The sequence below is a fragment of a genome, unplaced genomic scaffold (assembly GCF_019419815.1).
Source record: "Pyrus x bretschneideri cultivar Hongxiangsu unplaced genomic scaffold, Pyrus_bretschneideri_v1 Contig32, whole genome shotgun sequence".
Lineage (NCBI taxonomy): Eukaryota > Viridiplantae > Streptophyta > Magnoliopsida > Rosales > Rosaceae > Pyrus > Pyrus x bretschneideri.
Window position 1 is genome coordinate 4,195,063 of NW_025999635.1, and position 26,192 is coordinate 4,221,254.

Here is a 26,192-nt window from a genome sequence, read left to right on the forward strand (position 1 = left end):
AATTTTAGCTAATTTTACTCACAAACACACGACTCAATTGTAGTAAAGATATGCATGTAAGACGTTGATTCTACGAGGATTGCGTTCAAATCAATTAAACGTATAGTTACGCCAAACTTAATTAAACAAATGAGTGATTGAATTTAAGGATTGGTCAAAACTAAAATTGACAAAAGAATTAAAAAGTAAGCAAAACAAAAGACAATGATGAAAACGAGTTTTGGAGATTAAGATGTGAAGACACTACGACACCGAATTTACGGCTAATAATCCAATCTTTTTTTCTTTTTCTTTTTTGAACAAGGCTAATAATCCAATCTAGCTTTCAACTACCTATCCGTTGATTAATCCAATTGATGTTGTTGATTAGTTTTCGTTATGCATAAACTTAGGGCACTCTATTTATCCTAGAAAATTCGAAAAGGTCTCGTAAAAACCCTCCTAAAAAGAAACAAATACTTAAAAAACATCAAACACAAACAAGTGAAGAATCATCACACACAAACTGGGAAAGAATCATTCTTCACTTGGGAAACACGTAAGTTACTTTGCAAGCCAAATTACAGTCGTTCCACCTTCTAGAAAATTCCAAAAAAATAGGAAACCTATATTTGTATCTTATATTTCCAAGCATATATGTCACATCACCATAAAAAATTGTGAAAGCCTTCAAATCTTCAATCTCCTACAACTGCGCAATTATGACATGAATGTAATTTTCGCGGGAATGATTTGCAAAACTGGAGTGTTTGGCTCCATGAAAAATATATGAAATTCAAACAAAATGATCTCCAACCTCTTAGTTTCCTTCTCCAATTGGTCATGCATTAAAACTCCTCTAAAAAGTCAATTATCATAAAAAACGTCTTTAGTGCACAATGTGACTAAATTGAGAAAAGAAAAATAATAAGGCTCTCTTAAGACTAATCCTTTAACAAAACCAAAGGATAATTGACATGAAAATATAGACAATAATACACCTATAAGTTATTCCACTGTTTTGGTGTATAAACATACCAAACTAAATTCAAAAACAAACTTGCTCAGAAGAGCAAACAAAGTTCATCTAATCTATTGGTCATGTGTCAGTATTGTTTTTCTTTTTTTTAATATTATTTAATTACAATAATTGAACAAATATGGACCTGAAAATGGTTTCCAATTTCTTACTCTCCCCAATATTTTAATTAAATGACAATAACCTTGCAGCTCGTTTGTTAAATATGAACAAAATGCCAAAAATTGCTTCCAAAGGGAAATTAAAATACGCGTATTTTGTAACGATTTTGCAGCTAAAAATTTCATAGCATGATGTGACATTCCTCCTTCCTTAGACCCCTTCACATTTTTAATCATCAATACCAATTTTAGGCAAGTGGTGTAATAAAATCGAACACAATAGTTCAGATGCAAATATAAGTTATTTTTCACTCTTTGAATACATGCTCTTTACTTCAAAACACAAAATCTCGAATATATACAGATGTAACGTCCTTAATCGCTTTAAATGCAGAACATTTGCTTTAAGAAAAGAAAGAAAAGTACCACTTTTCACAAAGGCAACTACTTTTTGTCTCCAGCTTCTAAATCTCACTATTCCTTCCTTCCATTAGCACATCAATCAGAAAAAGACACAAGGTCCATGCAAAAATGCAATGCGGAATATTAATTGGGTGGCAAAAGTGAACTTTCACACACTCAAAGCACAAAAACAAGAGTCAAAAACAGGTGCAACATCACATGGCTTAGATCTATCCTCCCAAGTTTTCGGCCATACCATATTAGCTCATCTTCTCATCTCCCTTCTCCAACTCCATCACCTCTCTCTCTCTCTCTCTCTCTCTCTCTCTAAAATCTTGGGTTCCACACACAACTCTCCACCCAAAAGTACAATTCCATCCCAATCCTCTGGACTCCTACTTGCATTTAAATCTTTCCCCATGAAAGTTATCCACACCTGCAATATGTTCATCATCTTCTCAACTCCCCACATCAAAACCAGATCCCTCAATTGGGTTTTCCTCCAATGTTTCACATGAAGAAATTGCTTTTTTTGACACAATGAACAGAACCCAGGTGCTAAATTTGATTCTTGCACTGACTTCATCAACAACTTTGGTGTTTTTCCTACTTTTCATCTACTTTTACTGCAAGAAAACTGCAAAGAGTGAGCAAAAGGATGTGGAAAAAACAGAGCAGAAGCAAGAGGAAGTCGTGGAGGCAGAGGAGCTGGTGACTTTTCAGGATGGGGAGGACTTAACAATATGTGACATTCTGGATGCTCCGGGGGAAGTGATCGGAAAATCAAACTTCGGTACGCTGTATAAGGCGCTGTTGCAGAGCAGCAACTCGGTGAAGTTGCTGAGGTTTTTGAGGCCTGTTTGCACTGCAAAAGTTCAAGATTTTGGTGAAGTTATTCGGCTTTTGGGGTGCATAAGGCATCATAATTTGGTCCCTCTTTTGGGATTTTATGCAGGGCCGAGAGGTGAGAAGCTTTTGATTCATCCGTTTTATTGGCGCGGCAATCTGGCTCAGTTTGTGAGAGGTGATGATTCTAATTTCTCTTTCCTTGTTTGATCAGTTTGTGTTTTTGTTCTGTTTGGTTGCCGAGAAAATCCCCAAGAATATGAAAAGAATGAAACTTGAATCTCTTGATTTGTTCGGTTTATGAGGATTTTGTGTTTTGCCATTGTGTTTCAAAAGAACCGAATCAAAAAGTTTTGGCTTGAAAAAACCTGTTCTGTTTTCCGAGTCTGCATTGCTTCTGCTTTCGACTATTCTGTTTTCTCTGCATAATTTTGATCTCCTTTGTGCATGTTGTACAACCATATTTGGTTTCTTTCCTTCTAAATTTATATATATTGCTTGTCGGAATGAAACTTCTCTGATGTCATTATAGCGGAATTCCAAGCTGACACATACTTTCAGTCGTTTTAACTTTCCCCATGTGACATTGTGTGATTAAATTAGGATACCGCGAAATGACATCTCTATCTTTTCTTATCATTGCCCAATTTAGAGATGTTCTCTTAGAAGTTGTCTTTGCCTGTTTAACTTTAGTTCCCATTAACTATAAATTGACAGACAACCTTTGTTTTCAATGGCAGAAAGCAATCCCGACTCTCACAAATGGCCCATAATCTATAAAATCTCAGTTGGTATAGCCGAAGGCTTGGATCACCTTCATACCGGCTTTGAAAGGCCGATAATTCACGGCAATCTCAAGTCGAAAAACATACTCTTGGGTCACCATTATTGCCCTTTCATATCCGATTTCAGCCTCCATCTTCTGCTGAATCCAACTGCTGGCCATGAAATGCTTGAAGTCTCGGCATCCGAAGGCTACAAAGCACCTGAGCTGATGAAAATGAGGGATGCGAACGAAGAGACCGATATATACAGTCTTGGGGTTATCTTGCTTGAATTTCTCACAGGGAAGGAACCCATCAACCAAAACCCTACAACTCCTGATGAGGATTTTAGTTTGCCAGATTTCATGAGAAATGCAGTGCTTGGACATAGAATTCATGACTTGTTCCATCCAGATTTGCTTCTCAATAGCAGCGCTGGCTACGGAGAAATCCCCGTCACAAAAGAAAGGATTCTCAAATTCTTTCAGCTTGCTATGGCATGTTGTGCTCCTTCTCCATCACTTAGACCAAACTCCAAGCAAGTTCTGTCGAAGCTTGAAGAAATTGGAAACTGAAAACTATGAGCTTTGTTTGGGCAGGGGAAGTAGTAACTACACCTAAGATGATACTGTAACGCAATTTCACGTCAACAACGCATTGTCACGTAAAATAGTTGATCACATGACAGTGCTTAGATGATTTAAGATGCCGCCACTCTTACACTTCCATGTGTAAAGTAAGTTTCTCTCGTTTGAAGACCATAGAGCCTTGATTCGAGGATATTTGTATTTTGCAAAATCTGCATGATTGATGGCCACGACAACAACAACTCAGTGACCATATTGACATAAACATGTATAGGAAAAGTATAAGTGGAGGTGTACCATATTGACAAATTCAAGATGATAAGTTGGTGATTTAGTTTGTCAGATTGCATATTTCTTTATTGCCAAGTAATGAGCAGCCCTAGACAATGGATTCCATATGGTCCCACCTAGCTTTCATATTGTGGAACACAAATTTATAAAAGAAGGTGCCTTTAATCAGAAGTAAGCAATGAAATTATGCATTTTACTGAAGTTTTTTTTAGCTAAAATGGTATTTGAGATTGACATAATTTTTTATTTTGATAGCTGAGATTTAAAATCGATAGAATTAGTTATTGAGTTTGTCCACCGTCAAACATTTTGCTCATTCTATGAAAAATCTCGATTAAATAAGGATAAAATAACAAAAATACCCTCACTTTTGTCAAATCATTTTGATCAATTATTTATTAAATTAAAGATATTTTTATCATTTTGATCCTCATTTAACGATCAATTTGATCATTATCAAATCTCAAACCATTTTGGCTAAAATTCTTTTATCTAAATTCAAATTTGTTTGCAACTTTGACCTAACCATTTAAGCTTCATAGCTCGATTATGGAATAAGCGTCTTTTCTTTTGTGAAAATAGATTTTTGATATCCCAATCTCATCAATAACGTGCCAATAACATTGTAGACACAAAAATGTGTCATGTTATTTATACAATATCGGCAATATCGATAATACGTTGGTACTCTAATAGACCCCCTGCAGATAGAATAAATGAAATTGTCCCAAAATAATTTAGATTAAGTATATTCTAACCTTGAATATTGGAAACTTGTTTAGTTTGTTTCCTGTTCATTCCTTGATTATATAAAATACATGGTGGGTGGTGGGTGGGCATAAGTTGCTCTGAGTCCGACTGTGAGAGATCACCATCTAGCTGGGGTGTGTGGAGGAGGTATGACAATATTGTGACCATCCAAAATAAGGCTTTATAACTGAAATGATCATTCAGATTTGCATAACACATCACTTTGGTCCCTGAGATTGAAAACCAATAGAAATGTTCCCTGAGATTGTCCATCATCCATTATTTTGGTCATTCCGTTAAAAACTCCGTGAAGTGTCTCAAAGCTTTTGGCCGTAAGTTTGGGCAATTTTCAAAGCTTCGTAACTCTATCGTTTCTTAACCAAATTCGACCCATAATATATCAAAACAAAGATAGAGAAGTTTATAACAAGATTATACCTATTTGGAAGCCCAATGGTTGCCGTAGATAGCCGGAAAATAGCCTGAAAGGTGACTGGAAGCAAGAAAACTGGAAAACTAACTAGGTAAATTTTAAACGTTCATAACTTTTTCAATACTCAACGAAATTGAGTGATTCATAAATGAAAATCATACTTCTCAATGAGAGGAAGAGAATGGTACCTTTCTTAACTGCTAATTCATCGTAGTTTGGCTGGAAAATGACTCGAAAGTGGCTAACTTGAGACCAAGACAGCCACTTTCGAGTCGTTTTACGGCCAAACCAAGGTGATTTAGCCGTCAAGAAAGGTACCACTCTTTTTGTCTCATCGAGAAGTATGATTCTTGTTTTTGAATCACTCAATTTCGTTGATTATTGAAAAAGTTATGAACGTTTAAAATTTACTCAGTTTCCGGCGAGTTTTACAGTTCTCTAGCTGACTAGTCGACTTTCAGGCTATTTTCTGGCCATCTCTGGCAAACATTAGGCTTCCAAATAAGTATAATCTTGTTCTACACTTTTCTATCTTCATTTTGATATATTATGGGTCGAATTTGGTTAAGAAACGATTGAGTTACGAAGCTTTGAAAATTGCCAAAACTTTCGGCCAAAGGCTTGAGACACTTAACAGAGTTTTTAACGGAATGACCAAAATAATGGATGATGGACAATCTCAAGGACCAAACTGATGTGTTATGCAAATCTCATAGACCATTTTGACTAAAAAGCCCCAAAATAATAATAATAATAATATTATAAGTAGAGTACACTGTTATAATGACGTTTTATATCAATATGTACAATAAAAGAGCTTCTTTTCATCTAATATTATATCATTGGCATGAAACATGTGCTATATGCATTGTTCTTCAGAGTAAAAAAAATATTTTAATATGACGCTCACGCTATTACACAATACGATTAATCAATTTGCGTGTTATAATATAAATAAATAATTTAATCGCTTCTTTTATAAACTCATATTACCATATGATCATTGTTGCACTGCTTTAATGAAATTGACACTTTTTTGTCAAGATCATTTTGCCAATTTAAGCCCTAGGAGTACCAAACCAAACAAATATATAAAATGGTTACATACATGGCATGACACGTGGTACATTGGTATGACACAGGACCACCACACCCTCTTTTCCCAACAAATTTTGCCGCAATTTTGAAAAAGACTAATAGGTGTTTTAAACGTAACGTCGTATGATTGATTTAAAATGTTAGTATTTTGTTACTTTCGTTTTATATGTGATCATAATTTTTCATGTCTACAGTAAAATACTTTCTGGCCTTCAATTCTTGAGTCTTATACTTTTTTTTGTTGTTGGATGAAACAGAAATTCCATTGAAATTTGAAACCATTGATGAATTCAACTACTTACAGGATATCCAACTCTGAACACTACCTAATGCCAATTAACAAAGGAAGATGCTATTGTTCTCCCGACTTCCACTCCATAATTGCAGAAAGAAGAGTATAATTTGGCATTACATTCTTGTTTGGCAACGGCACATTTGTCACCGGCGAGTTATCGTTCTCTTCGAGCCATGTCTCGATCGCTTCGCGGTCGTAAGTGTAACCATCTGCGGCCACACAAGGCTCATTCATCACATCCTGCAACGAAAGATAGCATACAGATTACTAGGTGGAATTATTGCATGAAACTACGTATTCTTTATTTTGGATATGCGGATCAAACAATTGTCACACATCAAGACTCACTAATGTGGCATTTAACGGTAAGAATTTGACATTGAACTGCAAGCGATTATGCGTACCTTAAGAATTGGACAGATGAAGTGGTTAGGAGGTAGGCAATGAACCGCAGAAGCTGAATTTTTCGCTGCATAAGCAACCTCCTTCAATCTCTCAAGTAGAGGAACTACTTGTTCTTTCAAGTCAGGTCTGTCTATGCGTCGAAGCTCTGCGCAGCTCAATCCCAATTTAGCCAACTGCCTTGTCTCTTCCATTGGCCAAAGACCGGCTTTAGGGTCCAAAATATCCGTTAAATTTTTATCGTTAACAGCTGTTTCTACCAGATGTGTTATAGCTCTTGCTGGTTTTGCAGTAAGCAACTGCAAGATCACCATTCCGAAAGCATAAACATCCGATTGTGGAGAGATTATTCCTGTCCTTTGATACTCGGGGTCTATGTAAGAGAGAGTTCCAACTGGCCCTGTGTCATTGTATATACTTGACGTAGAAGGATCTGAATTAAGCATTGTGGCAAGGCCAACGTCGCCAATCTTGCTCACAAGGTTATGATCTAGCAAGATATTTGCCGGTTTCAGATCACGATGGATGATTGGTTTTGGCTTTGAGCTGTGAAGAAAGACGAGAGTTGAGGCTACCTCCCAAGCAATTCGGAACCTCTCAAACCAAGGAATAGGAGGTGTACCATTTTTCTGCAGCAACCTGTCCTCCAAGCTACCATTTTCCATGTACTCGTAGACTAGGCTACTGTGATCAGGACATGCACCGAGAAGGAGAAGCAAATGGGGATGGCGGATTTTGCTCAAGATCTCAAGCTGCAAGCCAAAACGAAATGTAAATTAGTGTTCAGTAAATGCAGGAGGATATAATAAGTTTACTGCTTTATGTCATGATTGTCCCTTACCTCCTGCTGGAATTGCTTAGTTTGGTGATTCTCTATAGAGTGTAGGACTTTCACTGCTGCAGTTGTATGATAAAAGATGCATTTATAGACATTTCCGTACGCTCCCATTCCAATCTTATGATCCTCGGAGAAAGATGAGGTGGCTGTAACAATCTCATCCCACGAGAACTTCTGGTATTGTTGCACAGGACCTACAAGTGCATGTTCAAGTTTTTCGTTCTCCTTGGCATCAAGCATGGCTTTCATCTCTGCTTCCCTCCTTAGTGAAACTTCTCTTTCGACACATTCTCTCATGTAATCAGCTTCCCTCTTAGCAGATTCATACTTCTCCTTTTCTTGTGTTGCAAATACTTTGGCTTTCTCTTCCATAGAATTTATCTCCTTGAACCTTACTGCTTCCTCCAACCGGCGTTTATTTAAATTGTTTATCTGATTATCAAAAAGAAAATTTTCTTACTATCCAAATTAAAGATCTTAAGGATCATGAAGTATTTTCTGCTGTCAACAACGATAAGAATGCCTACCTTCCTAGAAGCATCCATATTCTCGCTTTGAGCCATTGCATACATTCCTTTGACATGTCTGAGTTCAATTCTCAGCTTTTCTATCTCAAGGTTGATAGTCGCCTGCGTGGAAATTGTCAATACAATCACTACTGAAAAACATACAACTCTCATACTGTTGAAATCAAAGAGAACTACCAACAATGTAATTTGTAAACCATATCTCATAAATGAAATTCCAACTTTTTATTTTCTGCATGATTCATTGTGAAGCATCATTTAACCAAGTCAAAAGAAGTCAGGAAGTGCTACCTGGCTCTCCGATGAATAATCTGTAACCACATCTGAGGTGGACACTTGATCTGAAGTCCATGACTGGTTATCTGCAACAAAGCTTCCAAGATCCTGAGATTGGCATCTAGAATGGATGGTGTCGTTTGAATTTGTCTTTGTACAAAGAAGGGTCTTGTTGATATTTGTAAGAGCTTGAAATCGCTGCATTGTCAGAAGAGGAGAACGGAAATGAGAGTATGAACCAACCGAGCTGTGATCTGTGCCTGAAAAACAGAAGACCGGAATTAAATATTCATCTGCTTGCATAGGTAGCACCATTAGCACACGACATATGAAGATGGCACTCAACCCTAATCAAGTATCCTACCTGTCTGTAAACTAGACGAGCAACTCGAAGAACTGCTGATAGAACATGTGTCACTGTTGTCATCTTTGATGCTTCCTACTGACTCAGAATCAGATGTGCGTAGGGATGATGACTTTCCTTTTGAAACAGCAGAATCAGATGCGCGTAGGGATGACAACTTTCCTTTTGAAACAGCATACACGGTGCAGAATCTTGGAGTGCAGGCTGAGATTTTTAAGGAGAGTCCCCTTTGTTTCCTAAGAGCATCAATTGTTAACATGATCACTCAGAAGGCAATTCTGACACAATTGCTCACAAAATACAAAGAATATACATGGATGGTTCTCTATGTTCCTAATTAGTAATATTAATTTGCGCTTGCGTGTGTGAGTGCAGGCAGACGTGATTTATAACGACAACCTGAAAGTTATATAACCAAATCACATATGCTCGGGGACCAAAGAAACAAGAAGAAAATTTGAATAACTAACAAATGATTAGCAAGGTCCAACAAGTGTTAATCCATTTGAACACCTGCATTTCAGCAAAATACCTTTTAAACATGCCACGAGATGGGGCACCTATGACGAGATTGCTTATGGCGAACTTAGCAACCTCTTCTGCTATTGCATTTGCAACGTCATCTGATTCAACTAGTGCAACTTCTACTTGCACCTGCATTCAAAATATAGCGGATTACGCTTTTGTCACCTCCGATTTCCTTACTATCAAACTTCACAGAATAAGAAAGTTAATTTACCTTCCTATAAGCACACATTTTCTTGTATGGAACAAGCATTTCACTCGCCTGCCACTCCATTTCCTTTCGATAGGCAGCTACTACGTCCTCTCGTACTTGCGAAATAGGAATCAGACTTCCCACTACAATCACAACAAGAACAAGAATTTCTAATCATAATAGAAAATGAAAAATGTTCAAGACATGAGATTCAATTGTTTCGCGACACATGAACTCAAAGAAGCAAAGCTTACTAGGTGTTGGAACTCCGGTGATCCTTTCCCGGACATGAATCAACTTGAAGAAAACATTTCTCTCCGGAACAAACTTATCCAGAGCCCACCTAACTATGTATTTGCTATTTCTGTCCCCACTGACAGCAATGCCAACAATTGAAAGAGAAGAAGGTTGAATATTTTCACCTCCTTCAGTAATTTCACTCCCATCCATCTCTCTGACACTCCTCTGTGGAACTGGAAATCCTCTGTAGCATGTAGAAACAAAGCACAATAGCACAACCAAATAAATCAGCATTTCCAATACAACAAATTAGCAAATTGAAATAATCCTCGAACTACCAAAAAAAAAACAAAAAATCTGAAAGAAAACGAGTGTGCGGAAATCACTTCCCGCTTCCCATATAAATATAAAATTCCATGAAGTGGCACTCAAGAGTTCAAAAGAACAACAAAAACTCAAAACCCCAGAAAAGTAATGCACAGAAAACAAAAGAAGAACATACCAGCTGCTCAAGCTTCAAAACTCATCAGACTTGAAGCACTTGTTCAACTCCTCATGAGAAAAGAACAAAAACCCATCAATATCTCTCTCTCTGCAAAAACGCGTTGACATTCAACCACCATTTGCAAAACTGGAAATTTGGAATAAGTTATAGCTGGTCAGAAGCAGATGACGTGAGAAATGCAACCCCACCAAGGTATGTTTGATTCTGGTACGACTTTTCAGTTTCTGTTTGTTTTCAACGCAATGTACAACTTGTTTTTGTATTTATAAGTGTAATAATCTATATCACTGCTTCACGGAAGCGTTTGAAAATCCACCACCTTTGGACTCTTACCTAAAAGGCTTAAGATAAGAGCAAATTCGATGCTCCGGAAACCACCATGAATTTTCTCCTATTTATCTGCTAATTAATTAGTAATTAGGCACTTTCAGAAGTCACGAGAGGATAGAGACCTTCGCATGCTAAAATACTACAACTGCAATTTCCTTATATATATATTATTATATTATATTAGCAGCTGGTACAGGGAACTTAACTAGTTATTTCTTAGAATCTGGACGAAATTTCTTAGCATGTATGTATATGTATAATTAATACCACTGAATCAGAATGCATAATCTTAATTAGAATTTAAAACCATTCAATTAATCCCAGAGTGAGTGGTTTATATAAATTATATTCATCTTGCGTAAATAATTGCCTTAGTGGTATGTTTACTCGATTAGTTTCTGAAATATGAGTATTAAAATTATTATGATCCTGATTCTCTACGCATATGAAAAAGAAAAATTGTTGGTTTTACATTAAAATTTGGACTTCAATATTTTGAATTAATTATTAATTTTCTGTGTATAAATTGTCCAAGACCATGACATGCTTTTTTCTAGTAGCATAAAAGTTTAGAGGGAGATTGGCTATTATCATCGTCAGGGCATACCTACAACCTCAAGTAGTAAGGACTTACGCGTAACACCTAATTGCCAGTTGTCACTGGTACGAATTTACGTAAGAATTTACATAGTAACGCCCATCAACAAGAATCGATGGCGGGGTTCGACCTTGGATTAAAGATTAACCACATACACATCCTTACCAACTAAACCAACTTTCGTTGGCCAAGGCCACGACATTACATATGGAAATATGATAGAAATAATCAAACACTTGCATAAGTATGATCCTTCAAAAAATCGAAGTCCAATGTATGTGGTAGCAAAGGAAACAAACATGACCAGAATAATTAGTTGGTCTATAAAAAAATCGAAGTCCAATGGGAGAAATATGAGTTTTTTTTGTTTAATTTAGTTGGTCTATCATTTTTCCTTGTTTAATAAAATATTTAGTTGGTGTCGACGACCAACAATTACCGTGGACTCATCCAAGAGTATGACATTTGAAGCTCTTGACTGAGTAGCTCAACCTTTCCCATGCATGTCGGTTCAACACCAACCTTGATATAACCATTTTCTATTGCATTTTGTTGGTAGGTTGCTAGGTTGTCTTGTTTTCTTTGAGCCACACTTTGGACTTCTCTTAAAAAAATAGAGCAAATGCTCACAAAAAGTATATGTAAACTTCTCGTCAAACATGATCAGAAACGATTATTATTCGAAAGCGATTTTGTCTGTCACTACTCTAAATTTGTTGCACCATCAAGTTCACGTGGACCTTGGTCGAGTATTCAGAGAAATATAGGCAAATAATATTATAAATGTCTACCAAATGTAACGCTCTAGAGAGCATAGCCATTGTATATCTCAGCTACAAATCTTTTGTAGCAACGATATCTGAGAGCTGATCATAGCGAACTGGCTAATCAATGACCGTTGAGGCGCCCGCCTGCTCCCCGGAAAGCAACTCCGTCAGCCTGATTAGCTAGTTCGCTGCTTGTTTGTGGCTGCACTGGGGACTGCTTGTTCTTGTACTCCCGTTGAGTCGAAAGCTTCTTCTTTGGAATGCAACTCTGGCCTGTGGATTCCGCTCTAATAATTTGCGAGGACAAAGTTAGGATTCACTTTTGCTTTAGATTTCCCCTTTCCAATATTGCTTGTATAAAATACACACTAATCAAAGTTCGGAAACGAAATTGTTGGATTGATTTTCTTGAAATTTATATTTGGGTACCAAACTAGAAAATGGAAAATACAAAAAAGGTATGAATATGGTACATCATGGGCAAAGTTGTATCAAATTTCAGGACCGGAGGCAAACAAGCTAACAAGGCCTCGAAATACTTGCGCCGATAATTGGTGTGCTTGAAAGAGTTCCCCGTCCAAATTCCATACACTCTCGTTGCCGGAAGACGTGAACGTAAAAGCAGTGGTCTGCACCAAACATATGAACAAAAAATATTACAGTTGAGATTAATTTGACAACACAAGCGATGAAAACGCAATGAATAAACATATATACCTTGTGATGTTCAACAAACTTGAAATCGAAGGGGTTTCCGCCCTTCTTTGCAAGCTGGGTAAGATGCCTGCAAATTAATCATACATAAGAAACTTTTAGTGTGATCTTCGTGGATAAAGAAGCGAAAAAGTATCGACATATGTGCGATAATTGATGCCAAGAAACGGTAAAATCTTCAGAATTTTGCATAAAAACCTCTGTAACAGATAATTCTTAAGGTGGTGAGAGGAATTATAGACAGATGATTAAGAACTTGGAATCGAAACCTCCATAGAAGAACACTTCAGAAGACTAAACAAATAGACGACTCTAGACTGCCATGTTACTAATGGGAGCCTTTCAAATGTATCATAAAAATCATTTGGCCGTCAAAAGATTGGTGCAGCTTAGAATGTTCCCATCCCAACAATTTGAAACCCGAAATAATTTTCTAGCTTAAATCTGGGAACCGATATCAGCTATTATCCAATTCTCAAGGGGAGAAGGAAGGAATGTGCATATAGATGGGGGCTATAAACTATTACCATAGATAGAGAGCATGAGAGCAGTCTTTGATCAATATGAGATGCATGAAACCGTCTGAAAGGTGTGCATCGGCCACCAAACCGTCAGGTGCTCTTTCATTTCTATTGGAAATTACTGCAGCACCAATGCTAAGAAACTTTCCCTTTGATATGGACCATTTTGTTTCTCCTGGATATGAGCAAGAGGTGGTGCTGCTACAGACCTTGCAGTTAACACGGCACATTGCTTGATCGGATTTATTTGGGCTCCAAAATGGTCGCTTGCGACCGCTCAAACTTCCTCTTTCAGGAATTGACTTTCCTTCTGGTTTGACTTCTATATATGCTACTTCCGCCTCATAGGACCTGAATGATCCGACATATATAAGATAGATGGTTCAATGTTGTTAATTAAAATAAAAGATAATTTCTTGTTAGTCACAATCATAGAAAGCTAATGAAGAGAATCTACACGGTGAAAGTATATTGGGAAACAAATACACAGAGACCATATGAATGATTTAAGACCCAACATTCGTGATTTTGGGACTCGCATAGCAAAATATGAAATTCAACTAGTAAATTACCGGTGCTTTAAAAACACCCTTGTTCCTGCATAATCATATCTTTTCGGACCCATCCAACGGTATTTTTCACTCTCAGTAATGACATCTCCATAAAATCCGTACCTACAAAATATAGAACATCTGGAATTTTAGAGAACTTAAAATGAGAATCAAATATCTGATTTTCCAGACCAAAGCATCACCCATATCATTGAGTAATTGTAATGAGAAACTACCCGGCAAAAGACGCTGCATAGCGCACAAAAGGTTCAACCTTTGATGTAGATGTTGTTTTCCACCTTACAACTTGGGCTACATCAAGGGAAACCCTTTTCCCAAGGACAATGTGAAATGTAGATGTTATAGGATCTCGAGCACCAGTTGTGCTGACAAAATGAAAAGAAAAAAAAGTCAACACCTTACATTGGGCCAAGGGGAACAATACCAGATGAAATAAAGGTAGAATGATACTGAGATATGTTATTATGTCCAATAGACGCATTGAATATTAACGGTTTTTTGTGAAATGTGCTTAGTGAATTCATATATGATAAACGATAAGAGTTATACTTAAATACACCCCATGACAACAAACAGGAAGAGACCTAAAGAAGTTTCAACTTTTGATTAGGCACTTCAAGTTCAACCCTTCTGATGCAACATTGAAAAAAGTGGATTCAACAAACTCCTACAAGATCTAGGACCAAGAATCATACTGGAACAGGATCGAGAGCAGCAATCATTAACATTTCTAATATCCATCACTACTCAGCAGAGGTTCACTATCATAAACACTAATTTCAAGAAAGATTCCTTGGCATTTTGTAAGTTGGTGAACTATATTGCAATTTAAACGATCTAAATACCACATTATATATGTAAACTACAGTCAAACGGTTAATTATGTTCAATTCAAATTAAGTATCAATTTGGACAACATTGTGGGTAATGCAAGTGTAGACCCAATAAGGCAGAAAAAATTGAATGCTGGCTGAGAAGTGTAGAGAAGTACCACATCACAATGGCATCGGTAGAGCCAGCAGGAATGATTCCAAATCTGAAATGCTTATTGGGGAAGGGAAACTCTGGATCTTCATCTGCTGGGTTTTCGAAAAGAAAAAAAACAGTAATCATGTTTTAGGCATTAGAAAATACAAATACAAATACAAATACTATATACTATTATTATATCATGTTTGTACAACAGAACCAATCAGCCGATGGGGGAAGAAATATCCTCAATTCTTGTAGTGTTAGATACGTTTGAGTAGTGTTAGATACATCCAGTGATATGTACGAAAACAACCAGTTACAACTGTTAGATACATCCAGTGATATGTACGAAAACAACCAGTTACAACTAGAAATCAAATCAAAGCTGATGTGTATGGAAAATATTATTATGATACATACTGATAACTGTGGCTCCTGAACCATCATGGATTGGACTTGGGAGGAGAGGAGACTGCTCAATGTTCTGAGAAGAAGTTCCAATAACTGTTTCATTTGGATCATGAACACAGAAACTGTCATGATATGTATCAGAAGGAAGAAAACCTGAAGGAGTTGGCGGGTATGGAGCTTTATGCCTTGAAGAAAGAAATCCATTGAGGATTTCATTGAAGAAACCATCACCGCCCTAGTTCCAAATCAATTATTACCAAGTAATCAACAATTAGGAATAGAATAAGTTCAAAATCCTTAAAAGGAATACAATATAGCATCAACTAAAGAAGTATGCCAGTATAGATGTTCCTTTTACAAAGATTGAAATAAGTCTAGGGAAGTTATAACTTACAACGGCTATAACTCCATCATATGAAGCAAGCTCTTTGTTACCTATAGATGCCATCATATCATATGCGTGCCCTGACCTTTGGGTCACAATGACCTGATGTTGGAATTGAAAACAAAATTTAAGCAGGATCACTTTGTACATTCAATAGGTTTGCTTGTGGTCTTGATTCCCATTACAGAGTAACTGAACAAGCTAGAACTCTACCTTTGTTTTCACTTTAGCATGGGAGAATATAGGAGCCACCGAGTCCCAAATTTTGCAGCCGTTTCCCTTCCCACTCTTTGGATGAACAAAAACCTAGTCAATCAGAAAAAGATTCTGGAAAAATATAATACCACTTTATGTCAATTTTCATAAACCACCTAAAGGACACAAAAACCCAAACAAGCATAATGATATAGCGATTGGCAAACTACAAAACATACCAATAGATTCTTTGGTCGCCCCTGTTCTAGGGCCAGAGAAGCATTAATCTGATTGACCCACATCTGACATGTTTGGAGATTATTATGACCAAACGTATATGCAGCCAGGACCCGAAGAGAAGGCAGAGTCTTTGACTGCTGGAAACCATGCACTGTAAAGCGGTAAACCTGAACCTATGTAAACACCAACATCAATACCATATGAGGGAGTGAAACAAAATAGCCAAGAATGGGAATTGAACAAACCTCAGATTCATGACGACCCGAAAGGCATCTTCTAGCATTTGAAACCTTTGGCACATGGATCAAACCGTGGCTGATCAACTCAACGGAATACACATCGGAAAATTTGATCTCGGTTGCAACCTTTGAAGTAAATGTGATGCCCAAACAAGTTGAGTCATCCTGATATATTAGACATCAATAAAAAATTTCAAAATTTCATGATTAAACGGTATAATCAACTCATCGATTAACGATCATAAATGCTTCACCGAATAATCATACAGGATCCCGAGTAAATAAATTAACAAAGTAAAATGTTTGTCACAAAGCCCAGGCAAAAGTGATGAAAAATCAGAAATTTAGAAGAACCCAGTTGCCATTAGGCCTAATAAGCAGCAGAAATCCCAGAATCCATACTAAAATTCGAAAGTATCACAACTGTAACACAATTAAGAACAAATTTCAATCTAGAGTTGATAAAAATAGAAACTTTACTATCAAATAAATCAATTTAAAGACAAAAACAAAAGGGAAAGAAGAGGAGAGAAATTAAATACATATTCCAATGGCTCGAGCGATTTCCAAGACAACCCATCTGAGTTTAAGGAGAGAAGGACTTCCCCGACGCGGTCCAAGGTGAGGCTGCAGCTCAAAGCCGCCGCCGTGGCTCCGCCGTAAAACTGTGCGTGGGGGAGAGGGGGAGATTCATCTGGTTCAATACAGCAATCTACATCACGTTCCATTCAACGAGGTTTGAATTATATGAAGGATAATGTTGAAGGCGGCGAAAACGGAAGAACTTTCAGGTGGAATTTCAAAAAACCGGTGATCGCGTTCGTTGGGCGAAGTGGAATTTGGCGCTTTATTGACCAAAAATGGAAACAAAACGACAGGAAAACGGGTCGTTGTAGCCAGAGATCTAGGCTTCTAGCATGTTTGCTTTTCTCTAGTTATTTTCTTTTTACCCTTTGACAACGGTCATTGTTTGTTGGACCAACTTAGCGGGTTGGAAGGTTAATCTAATTTTAACCCAACTTTTACAATTTGTGATCGGATTCAGGTTGAGTTTTAATCGGGTTAATTCGGATTTGGGTTTAATCGGATTCAGGTTTATTTGGATTGGGTTTGGATTGCCTAACTTTTTCAAGTTTTAATCGGGCATTAGCATCGAATTTTAAATCATATATTTCTGAAATCACCCGCACAGGCATGTATACATCCACAAAGACATCAACCTATTTGTATTAGCAAACAACTGACCTTAAAATCACTTTCCCTCACCTTGCTCAATAGTCTGCTTCGTCTGAATTGGCACAAGAAAGCAGCATAAGAAACAATCACAACTCAAACTGTGAAGCAGATCAGAAGGCAGATTGTCTGCCCTCCTGTTTGGGTGTCCTTCCCATCCCTTTCTATTTTATGCGATCACGGTTAAGTTACGTTAATATTTTATATTGATTTTTTTTATAGAGATAATAAGACAAAAAATAATAGGAATATAACATATTGACGTGGCTTAACCGTGACCGTACAAATAGATAAAGAAGGAAAATGCATCCAAACAAGAGGGCAGATAATCTCCCTCTCTCAAGAAGAGGTTGAATAGTTGCAATATTAATTTAATAAAGGAAGTTGTTCAACATGATGAGATGTGAAAAGCAGAATAAACGTAATATGATTCCTTTTCAAGTCGAATTGTGCATCATATCAGTAAGTCGTGAAGGTCATTGAGAAGCATGTTGCACAGCTCAACCCAATTGGGTTTGGTTAATCGGGTTAGATTGGGTTGAGTTGAGCAAATGATCAATCTAATCTAACTCAATCAATGAACGAGTTGAAATTGGGTTGGATTTAGACAGGTTATAACTAAAAAGAATTCGCTTGTTCGGATTTAAAGTCGGGTTGGATATGAGCGGATTCGGGTCGGCCCAACTCAAGTTGCACCCCTATTGGTCAATGCAAAGAGAAATTTTTCATTGTGACAGGAATACGAATGGTATACTACTTGTTTTTATATAAGTGGTGAGAAATTTTATTTTTTAAATTATTAACTTTTTAACACACAGATCTCATCTTTTATATAGTGGCACGTGATGTATTATTCTATGTGCCAAGCATACTGAAAAATCTCTCCAGTGCAAGAAGCCAAATCCAACCAATAAAATATGGTAAAAAATATATTTACGATTAAATGATAAGTTTGTTGGTCTGTGCATTGTGCTTTTCTTTGTATTCCAGGTCAAATTTTTCTTCTCATATATTAGATTGGTCCAAAATACTGTAAAACAAATTTGCAAATTAAATTGTTGAGCTTTTTCTTTTTCTCAAAAGTAAAACTTTTTTATTCAGAAAACATAACATGATAAAACATCAAACAAAAAAGGATCTATGCACTACCTATATTACAATCAAGTGGAGTATATTAAATTGCGAGTTAAGTTATAGGAGTTTAAAAGGTTTTTTTAGTCAAAATGGTCTATAAGATTGACTCATTGTTTATTAAATTGAAAGTATTACTATCATTTTAGTCTTTATTTAACAAAAAAATTTCACGGAATAACCGACGATTGATCGTGATTTGTGGACAAGCTCAAAACCACTCCTATTGATTTCAAATATTAAGGACCAAAGTGAGGAATTATGTCAATCTCATAAACCAATTTAGCTAAAATGCCAGAGTTTATTACATCTCCGGGCTTCTCACTGAGTACTGAAATGTCCATCCGTGGCAAACTCTAGCATGCGCGCCCATCTCATCGATGGCAAAAACAGCTCCAACAAAACCAGGGAATTTTCTCCTGATTCGTGATATCGCATCCTTGGCAGCGAGTTTAGGTTCCATCCCTAATCTCATACTCTCCACAACTTGATAACTGTAATTCAATCATTTAAAGTGAACTGTTAAGAGTCATTAAATACAAGTGAACGGATTAAGTAGAGGAGCGAACTGGGAACTAAGGGCTCATTTAGATGTGTTTTTAAAATACACAGGGCAAGACAGAAACAAAGCCTGCTCGACACACGCACAATGCGTTCTTTATATCAGGTGAATGAACCTACATAGAAACTACGTACCGAGAGAAGTTTTCACATCAAAACATACTGCCGCTGCAAAATGATGGATCGGATTGGTTTGTTACGTTTAAAACACAAGCCACCAGGCCGGAAACCAGTTTATAATGCTTGACAAGCTTCCAACAGGCATGGTTTGATTAATAACAGTGTTTGCTTTTGCTTTACATTTAAGACAAACTATATATAATTCTTGATTAAGGCTTTAAGAAGGCAAGTCAATAGCAATAATTCATAATTCCATCGTCACCCTGTTGGTATTGTCGGAGCAAAACCTAATTTCAAGTACGAAGATTTGTAGTTGCTGACTGACATTGACATCCTTCAGCAATATATGCTGCAAAAGAAGAACCTAAGTAAGACCAGGACCAAAGGTGACCAATATTGTTCAAGAGGTGTTTTTTGCATTACCGTGGAAGGAAACGCATCATGACATCGCCATCTCCGGTTGCACCACAAGCCCCGACGTCGTCATCTGCATATTCAGAAGATCCTGCAAGCACTGCAAGCAGTCAACAAACTGTGCTTTCACTCATGCACTCGGAGTTCTGTGTTAGACTCTCCTTGGGGCCAACCCTAGTAATCGCTTGTAGCAAAATCTTGATCACATCCAACGGTGATCCATGATATTGCAATTTTGCAAATCATACAAGAGGACATATACGTAATTTTAACATCAATTTTGAACAAGCAAAGAAAGGGCGGGGGTGGGTGCTTGCCACTAACCGTCATAACCGTCTTTACGTGGTAGTGGGATAAAATTTTCCCTGTTTTTCATACACAATTTAGATGACCAATTAGAAGCGTGAACACCGTAATCAGGCCCTTCAAATTTCATCATCTTTGATCCTTAATGGTCCCACAATCTAAGTACTTTGATTCAACGGCTAGCTTTAATTCACCAGTTACGTTTCATAAGATGCGCCATGTGCATGCAAACCCTAGCATGCTCGAGAATTTTTTTAAAAAAAAAAACTCAGAACTCAAAAGTTCATATTCCATAATCTCATTTTTTTTCCAAGAAACCCGATTAATATCCGGAAGAAAATTTTGTTTCCCATCAGAGTGAAGAGAATTGAGAGATTAATTTTGTTGAAAAATGGCGAGGCAAAAGCAAAACGATGGAGCATACATCAGGAAAGGTCCATGGACTGCTGAGGAAGATGAGGTGCTCATAAGTCATGTGAAGAGAAATGGTCCTAGAGACTGGAGCTCCATTCGATCCAAAGGACTCTTGCCGCGAACTGGAAAATCATGCCGGCTCAGATGGGTTAATAAGCTCCGACCGAACTTGAAGACGTAAGTAAGCCCTACGAATCCTTCGAATATTATATAGATCTCAAACACTAATTAGTTTTTGCAAGTTCAGTTGATGAGTGTTCATTAATTTGTTATGTTCACGTTTTTGTTGATTATTGGTGGGTTTTTGGCAATTTAGTAGTTGTAATCTGTATTTTCTTGCTTAAGATTGACGCTAACAAAAAATGTGAACTTGAACTTTTACAACAAAGTGGATGCAAGTTTTCTGCAGAGGAGGAGAGGATGGTGATACAACTGCAAGCGCAATTCGGGAACAAGTGGGCGAAAATCGCGACGTATCTGCAAGGCAGAACGGACAATGATGTGAAGAATTTCTGGAGCACTCGGCGAAAGAGGTTTGAGAGGATTCTGCAGAAATCGACATTCTCAAACTCCCCCAGAAACAAAGGGAAGAGCCTTGTGCATCATGAATTTCCAGTGGATAAGGTAAGGTAGCATTTTTCTCAAATTTCCAAGACAACCTTTTCAAATTAACAATTGTGAATTCTCAGGTTTCTTCTCATCCAAGCAATTCCTTTTTGAATTCTGAAGAGTTGGGAATCGTGGATCTACCGGATTTGGTGAAAGCAAACCAACTGCTGAAAGTGGAAGCAGAGCAGCAGCCCATGCTTGAGGCCACGCCAATTAATATGATCCCGTCTTCTGATTTCCCACCACACTTATCTTTGTCTCAGCTTCCTCAACCCCAACTAGACCTCTCGTTTTTATCAGGATGCAAAGAAATTCACCAGGACCCTATCGTTCTGAACTTGCTGGACATGTTCGGGGAGGAGATCCCACCTCTTGGACTGGAGGAGAATGCTCAAGGTAACAAGTTAGGAGAGCTTAAAGACCTTTCGACTCCTGACATTTTCTTCGATGAATTCCCACCTGAGATGCTTGATTATCTTGAAACTCTTACAAGCTCGTCAGAGTTATGAATTCCTGGGAGTCTTGTGCAACGGTTATTTCGTATGAATTCTTGGACACGATTGATGTTTGATACACACTAGAAATGAAGATTGGAACTTGTTTAATAAATATTCTGTTTAATTGTTAAACATGACGAAAATCGCTTCTTTATACAATGTGCTAGTCCAATATACTGCAACCTGAGTCCATAAACTCAGTGTTCACTGATCTTATTAAGAAATTTACATAATCAATGGTGATGAAATACATTTTCCTAATAGTAACTCTACCCGAAGTAAGAAAACAATGCCAAAACCAATCACAACATCCAATTCAGTATTAAATCCAAGCTTTTTCACAGCTGCACCAAACAATTCATGGTCTACCATGCTCCAACTCGAAATATTGAACCTTCGTAGGACTGGCAAAGGTCATAAATTCTTCTACTTTGTAATTATCGTCTCAGCCAGATCTGGTTTCAGTCTCAAAGCGTTAGTCAGTAGGACTGCCTAAGGAATTTGTGTCATCTCCAGATTGTTTCATTAGCATCTGTGAAAATTGCATTGTGATGTTCCATGAGACACTGGACAACCTCAATGGCGCCGAAGTCCATGGGTATGCCATCATCCAAGGGGATGGAATCATCTACAGCATCACCTTCATCTGAATCCACAACAAAAAAAAATTACATGCAAAAGAAATGAATATGTTCTTTCAAAAAACCAACAATATAACACCTGTTTAGTTCGTATAATTTCTCTAAAATAGAAATAGGTTGCTAATGAAGAACCGCTCACCAGAAAGCATGTCCCAAGCAGTATAAGTAGGCTCAGGATCCAAGTTCTTCCTGGAAGGACCTTTTGAAGGTTGATTCCAATATTTCCTGTATAGGTCCTGTGTCATACCCTTCTGCCAAATTATAACAGGGGCAATCTCCATCGCGAGACTTTGGGTGCTCATCTGTGTACAGTAAACAACTATTTAAGCAAGCTTATCAACGATTCAGGCTATGAACAACCCGCCATGCATACAACAGAGAGAGAGAGAGATGCTTCCTGCCTTGTTAAGAACTGACTTCTGGTTAACACGGAACAGTAATGCAGTGACAAATTCTAGGGTTGTGTAGTTGACTGTAGGAAGCCTCCTGAGCATGGTTCTCATCGCATGTATGCTGGATCGAGCACCCTTGATCTCATTATAAAGCTCAAATGTGGTTAGTGGCTCAGGAAGGGTAGCTAGGTAACATTTGACTAGAGCCGCTACATCAATTGGGTTTACACCCTCTGGTAATGGTGCATTTGAATCTGATATTACAACACTAGATTAGTGTCATCTAAATAGAACTAAGAAAATTATGTTTCAAATAAATAAATAAAAAGAAATTATACACACTTCATATACCTTGGTTGTACAGTGAAACCAGTTGGTGAATGACTTTTCTATCTCCCTCGCCTTTAAATAGATATGGTGTATTTAGTCCTAGGAGTCAAAAACATCACGAACAAGTTAATCATGCTTGCAAAGGAAATCAAAGTAATATATGTGTAAGTGATCATACATGCACCAGAAGTGTATAAATTAGAGAAGAACAGACTATAGAGTACCTGATAATATGAGATAATCTGCACATCTGACCAAAATTTGAGGAATGGGCCTACTAGATTGTTGCCGTTGCACAACAACTTCAATCGGAACTCCAAAAACTGAAAATAAAATTTTTAATAACTATCACCATTTAGCCCAAGATTAAAAGCAACTACCATCCTGATACAGTTTATCTTGACACACAAACCACCAAATTGGGGAGATGCAGAGGATCCAGAATTTCACCATTCTTCAAACAATGCTAACTATAAAAAACCTGAGTCATTTTCTATAAATTCTCAGCTACAAATTTCACCTTACAGCTATAAGTACAAATACATTTTAGGGGGAACCCCGTGTAACAGAAGGTCATGTGTAATATTATTAGGAGTCAAAGAAACAAAGCTTCCAAAGTTTCCTCAATCCCAACTTCGTCCACCAGCACTAACTGCTACCCACTATCTCATCTCCTACAATTAATATGTATATTCCTTGCTTGTTGATTCCAGAGAAAAACTAGACATGGGTCATTGGAGAAGAAGTAACCGAACAGCCAAACAAGCCACAGATCCTCAACAATCCCCACTATAACCCTCGAAATCAAATGTAGTACAGTATCTCAGTTTCAAATTCCACCCAATTTAACACTGTAAATCTCACAGATAAAAAGCTGTTATCCAAATATTACAATTAGGGGTGTGCTATCCACACACCCCTTTTTACTTCTCACACACCCCTTGTTAATTTCTGTGCTTTGATCTTCGATCTTCTTTAATTTAGTCGATCCGACAGCCGCAAATTAAGAGAGTGTGTATGAAGTAAAAAGGGGTGTGTGGATAGCACACCCCTACAATTAATGATGCTAGGCAAAAAAGTATATGGAGGGTGTAGAAAATTCAAGAAACTTACCGTCGGTGCTTGCAACACCCTGAAAATGAAAAGAACAAGATTAGACTTTCAAAGTGTGTATAACAAAGAAGAAAAAGAAAAGTAACAATTGTTTCAAAATTCTATACCTTCTGCCATCTTTCGATATCACTCAAAATGGTTTTGCTCTTTTGGGCAGTCTTCTTTGCCACCTGAAACAAAAATCACCATTTCAAATGTGTCAGTGATGAGTTCAACTAAAAAACATGCTCTAGGCGCACACTTAGATTGTCAAGCTCTGGAGCATTACCAGAAGTCTTTACGATCAATTGCATTCACCGTTGGGGTTAAAGAAACAGAAAAATAGTACCATACGTTCAGTGACGTCAGTCTAAGTTCAAGTTGGATATGAATCATTATCGCCTAACAAAGTTCTAGCCAGTTTACCTCTTCAACTTTTATCTTCCCAACAGAAACCTTTTCCTTTGTCTCTGATAAGCCCTTCCTAAACAACGTACCAGTTGTCGCAGCAGCAGTTATAAGGCGTTCCTGCACAGCATGTCTTGTAGCTGGTTGCTGAAGAATCGCCCATCGACTTTTGAACATGGACCCAACTCGTTCTGCCACATCAGCAACATTCACTTTTGCATCTTTAGTGACCTCTCCAACAAATGTTCCAGCTTCTTTCATCTTCACCCCTGCATTAAAACATAGTTGGCTATAGTCAAACACCAATCTTTTTCTTAGAAAATGATTAAACAATAAAAAACGGTGTAATCGGAAAGTACCTGAGGATGAAAAGAAATCGGTAGCTGCCTCTTGTGTGATGGGGGGTGAGAACGGGAAAGCCATTGTAGCAGTTGCAGAGACCAGAATCAAATTATAAAGGCAATGACCAGTTCAGCCTGCTTTGAAGGGAACAGATAAAAAATATGTCAAAGAAGATCGAAGGACACTACTTTTCAGAGGTTCTACAAATTCAAGAAAAAAAATTACAACAAATCACAACGGTTTCCCGCTTTCGCTAAGAAAAACTAAGGTATATATAAGAAGGAAACCAGCTTCGATTTCACAGGCAGTAAGTCTCTTGAATCCATTTGTTAACACGAACTCGAAAACCAAGTTAAACAATAAATCATCAAAGTTTCCCTTTACTCCAATAAATCAACGTAAACAATAATCTTTCTAAGTCAACTGTTTGGTTGGTGAGAAAATGAAAGAAAGTCAAATCCCCTCCCCCCATCAATCCCAAATACAAAATTTCTCAACTTAAAATTAAAAAAATTATGATCTCAACTCGGCCAATCAGCCCGGATCAATTCTCTTTCACTGTAATCCGTCTAAAGATTAATCCTTTTTCATCAAATTTTATCCAATTATCAAAACCCAGTTCCTACTAATTACATATAAAAATTGGCCAAATCAACATCAATCAACCTGATTAAAATTTTAATTACAAATTGAAAAGAAAAATAGTACTAATACAGCAGTAGTTGAATAAAATTTTAATTTACTTTTCCACCAATTAAAACAAACAAAAACGCCAGTTTTAATCAGTGAAATTCGAGAGAAGATTACCTCGTTGGGGCTTGCTGATCAAGGAAGCTGGAAGCGAAGCAGCTGAAAGGCGAAAATTGCACAATTGCAAATAGAAAAATCCCTTCTTTTTAGAGAGAGGAGAGAGAAAGTCGTCCTCTCTAGAAAATTCAAAAAAAGGCGCTTGTCTGCGATTGGTTGGGCATTCAGCGGGGTAGGCGGACGAATAGTATGACGCCACGTAGGCTCTAACTGGCGAACAAGTCGGACTAGGACCCGCGGGTGATCCTGGAGGTTTTTTAACTGATATAACCGTCGCGTGCGCAGACTGAGATTAACACTTTTGTTTGGTTTAAAGTTTAAAGTTAAGACTGAGATTAACGTATTATTTTGTTGAAAGTAGACTGAGATTAACATTCCCCCTGTCCCCACCTTAATCCTTGAATGTTCAACTTTTTAATCAAACTGCCTGTGTCAAGGGCCCCACTCCGTAAAATCAGGGGTAAGGATTGAGGGAATCAATCAAACGGTTGGCAAT

General features: G+C 37.4%; 5 protein-coding genes across 11 annotated transcripts; 2 read left to right on the forward strand and 3 right to left on the reverse strand.

Moving 5' to 3' along the window:
* The first annotated feature begins 1,698 nt into the window (after positions 1-1,698).
* Positions 1,699-4,124, forward strand: LOC103952753 (putative kinase-like protein TMKL1). Its single transcript, XM_009364429.3, has 2 exons — positions 1,699-2,545; positions 3,108-4,124. The coding sequence occupies exons 1-2, from the start codon at positions 2,062-2,064 to the stop codon at positions 3,704-3,706; spliced, it is 1,083 nt and encodes a 360-aa protein (XP_009362704.2). The 5' UTR covers positions 1,699-2,061; the 3' UTR covers positions 3,707-4,124.
* Positions 4,125-6,550: 2,426 nt separating this feature from the next.
* LOC103952752 (U-box domain-containing protein 35) lies at positions 6,551-10,677 on the reverse strand. Of its 2 annotated transcripts, XM_009364428.3 has the most exons (10): positions 10,453-10,677; positions 9,965-10,194; positions 9,732-9,853; positions 9,525-9,646; positions 8,993-9,228; positions 8,644-8,888; positions 8,353-8,454; positions 7,829-8,257; positions 6,990-7,739; positions 6,551-6,825 (listed from the first exon to the last, which is right to left on the reverse strand). In XM_009364428.3, the coding sequence occupies exons 2-10, from the start codon at positions 10,158-10,160 to the stop codon at positions 6,643-6,645; spliced, it is 2,385 nt and encodes a 794-aa protein (XP_009362703.2). In that variant the 5' UTR covers positions 10,161-10,194; positions 10,453-10,677; the 3' UTR covers positions 6,551-6,642. The 2 variants fall into 2 exon arrangements, with proteins under 2 accessions (XP_009362703.2, XP_048446443.1); XM_048590486.1 differs by lacking the exon at positions 10,453-10,677 and having other exon boundaries at positions 9,965-10,446.
* A 1,851-nt stretch (positions 10,678-12,528) lies between these two features.
* On the reverse strand, positions 12,529-17,303 carry LOC103952751 (ceramide kinase). 6 transcript variants are annotated; one of them, XM_048590868.1, is made up of 12 exons: positions 16,942-17,303; positions 16,406-16,525; positions 16,160-16,327; positions 15,939-16,031; positions 15,735-15,827; positions 15,350-15,575; positions 14,949-15,036; positions 14,173-14,322; positions 13,958-14,059; positions 13,392-13,736; positions 12,868-12,934; positions 12,529-12,779 (listed from the first exon to the last, which is right to left on the reverse strand). In XM_048590868.1, the coding sequence occupies exons 1-12, from the start codon at positions 17,125-17,127 to the stop codon at positions 12,642-12,644; spliced, it is 1,776 nt and encodes a 591-aa protein (XP_048446825.1). In that variant the 5' UTR covers positions 17,128-17,303; the 3' UTR covers positions 12,529-12,641. The 6 variants fall into 6 exon arrangements, with proteins under 6 accessions (XP_048446825.1, XP_048446824.1, XP_048446822.1 ...); XM_048590867.1 differs by having other exon boundaries at positions 16,160-16,333; positions 16,942-17,302; XM_048590865.1 differs by having other exon boundaries at positions 16,406-16,564; positions 16,942-17,302.
* Positions 17,304-20,555: 3,252 nt separating this feature from the next.
* Positions 20,556-21,712, forward strand: LOC103952841 (transcription factor DUO1-like). The gene is made up of 3 exons (XM_048590789.1): positions 20,556-20,755; positions 20,968-21,175; positions 21,208-21,712. The coding sequence occupies exons 1-3, from the start codon at positions 20,556-20,558 to the stop codon at positions 21,694-21,696; spliced, it is 897 nt and encodes a 298-aa protein (XP_048446746.1). The 3' UTR covers positions 21,697-21,712.
* Positions 21,713-21,771: 59 nt separating this feature from the next.
* LOC103952750 (uncharacterized Rho GTPase-activating protein At5g61530) lies at positions 21,772-25,828 on the reverse strand. Its single transcript, XM_009364424.3, has 10 exons — positions 25,697-25,828; positions 24,907-25,023; positions 24,566-24,816; positions 24,268-24,330; positions 24,161-24,179; positions 23,272-23,370; positions 23,069-23,146; positions 22,727-22,971; positions 22,465-22,627; positions 21,772-22,330 (listed from the first exon to the last, which is right to left on the reverse strand). The coding sequence occupies exons 2-10, from the start codon at positions 24,968-24,970 to the stop codon at positions 22,191-22,193; spliced, it is 1,122 nt and encodes a 373-aa protein (XP_009362699.2). The 5' UTR covers positions 24,971-25,023; positions 25,697-25,828; the 3' UTR covers positions 21,772-22,190.
* Positions 25,829-26,192: the final 364 nt, after the last annotated feature.

Excerpts from the sequence above, each read along its gene's own strand:
- LOC103952753 (XM_009364429.3), top strand. The coding sequence starts at position 2,062 with ATGAACAGAACCCAGGTGCTAAATTTGATTCTTGCACTGACTTCATCA. Across the intron at positions 2,546-3,107 it reads TCTGGCTCAGTTTGTGAGAG|AAAGCAATCCCGACTCTCAC; the intron begins GTGATGATTCTA and ends TTTCAATGGCAG.
- LOC103952752 (XM_048590486.1), bottom strand. The coding sequence starts at position 10,244 with ATGCTGATTTATTTGGTTGTGCTATTGTGCTTTGTTTCTACATGCTAC. Across the intron at positions 8,889-8,992 it reads CTCGTCTAGTTTACAGACAG|GCACAGATCACAGCTCGGTT; the intron begins GTAGGATACTTG and ends TCTGTTTTTCAG. Across the intron at positions 7,740-7,828 it reads CTAAGCAATTCCAGCAGGAG|CTTGAGATCTTGAGCAAAAT; the intron begins GTAAGGGACAAT and ends TTTGGCTTGCAG.
- LOC103952751 (XM_048590863.1), bottom strand. The coding sequence starts at position 17,127 with ATGGAACGTGATGTAGATTGCTGTATTGAACCAGATGAATCTCCCCCT. Across the intron at positions 15,037-15,349 it reads TTCAGGAGCCACAGTTATCA|CAGATGAAGATCCAGAGTTT; the intron begins GTATGTATCATA and ends TCGAAAACCCAG. Across the intron at positions 14,323-14,948 it reads ACCGATGCCATTGTGATGTG|CACAACTGGTGCTCGAGATC; the intron begins GTACTTCTCTAC and ends TCATTTTGTCAG.
- LOC103952841 (XM_048590789.1), top strand. The coding sequence starts at position 20,556 with ATGGCGAGGCAAAAGCAAAACGATGGAGCATACATCAGGAAAGGTCCA. Across the intron at positions 20,756-20,967 it reads CTCCGACCGAACTTGAAGAC|TGGATGCAAGTTTTCTGCAG; the intron begins GTAAGTAAGCCC and ends TTTACAACAAAG. Across the intron at positions 21,176-21,207 it reads GAAACAAAGGGAAGAGCCTT|GTAGCATTTTTCTCAAATTT; the intron begins GTGCATCATGAA and ends GGATAAGGTAAG.
- LOC103952750 (XM_009364424.3), bottom strand. The coding sequence starts at position 24,970 with ATGGCTTTCCCGTTCTCACCCCCCATCACACAAGAGGCAGCTACCGAT. Across the intron at positions 24,817-24,906 it reads CGATTTCTTTTCATCCTCAG|GGGTGAAGATGAAAGAAGCT; the intron begins GTACTTTCCGAT and ends GTTTTAATGCAG. Across the intron at positions 22,331-22,464 it reads TGCTTGGGACATGCTTTCTG|ATGAAGGTGATGCTGTAGAT; the intron begins GTGAGCGGTTCT and ends TTGTGGATTCAG.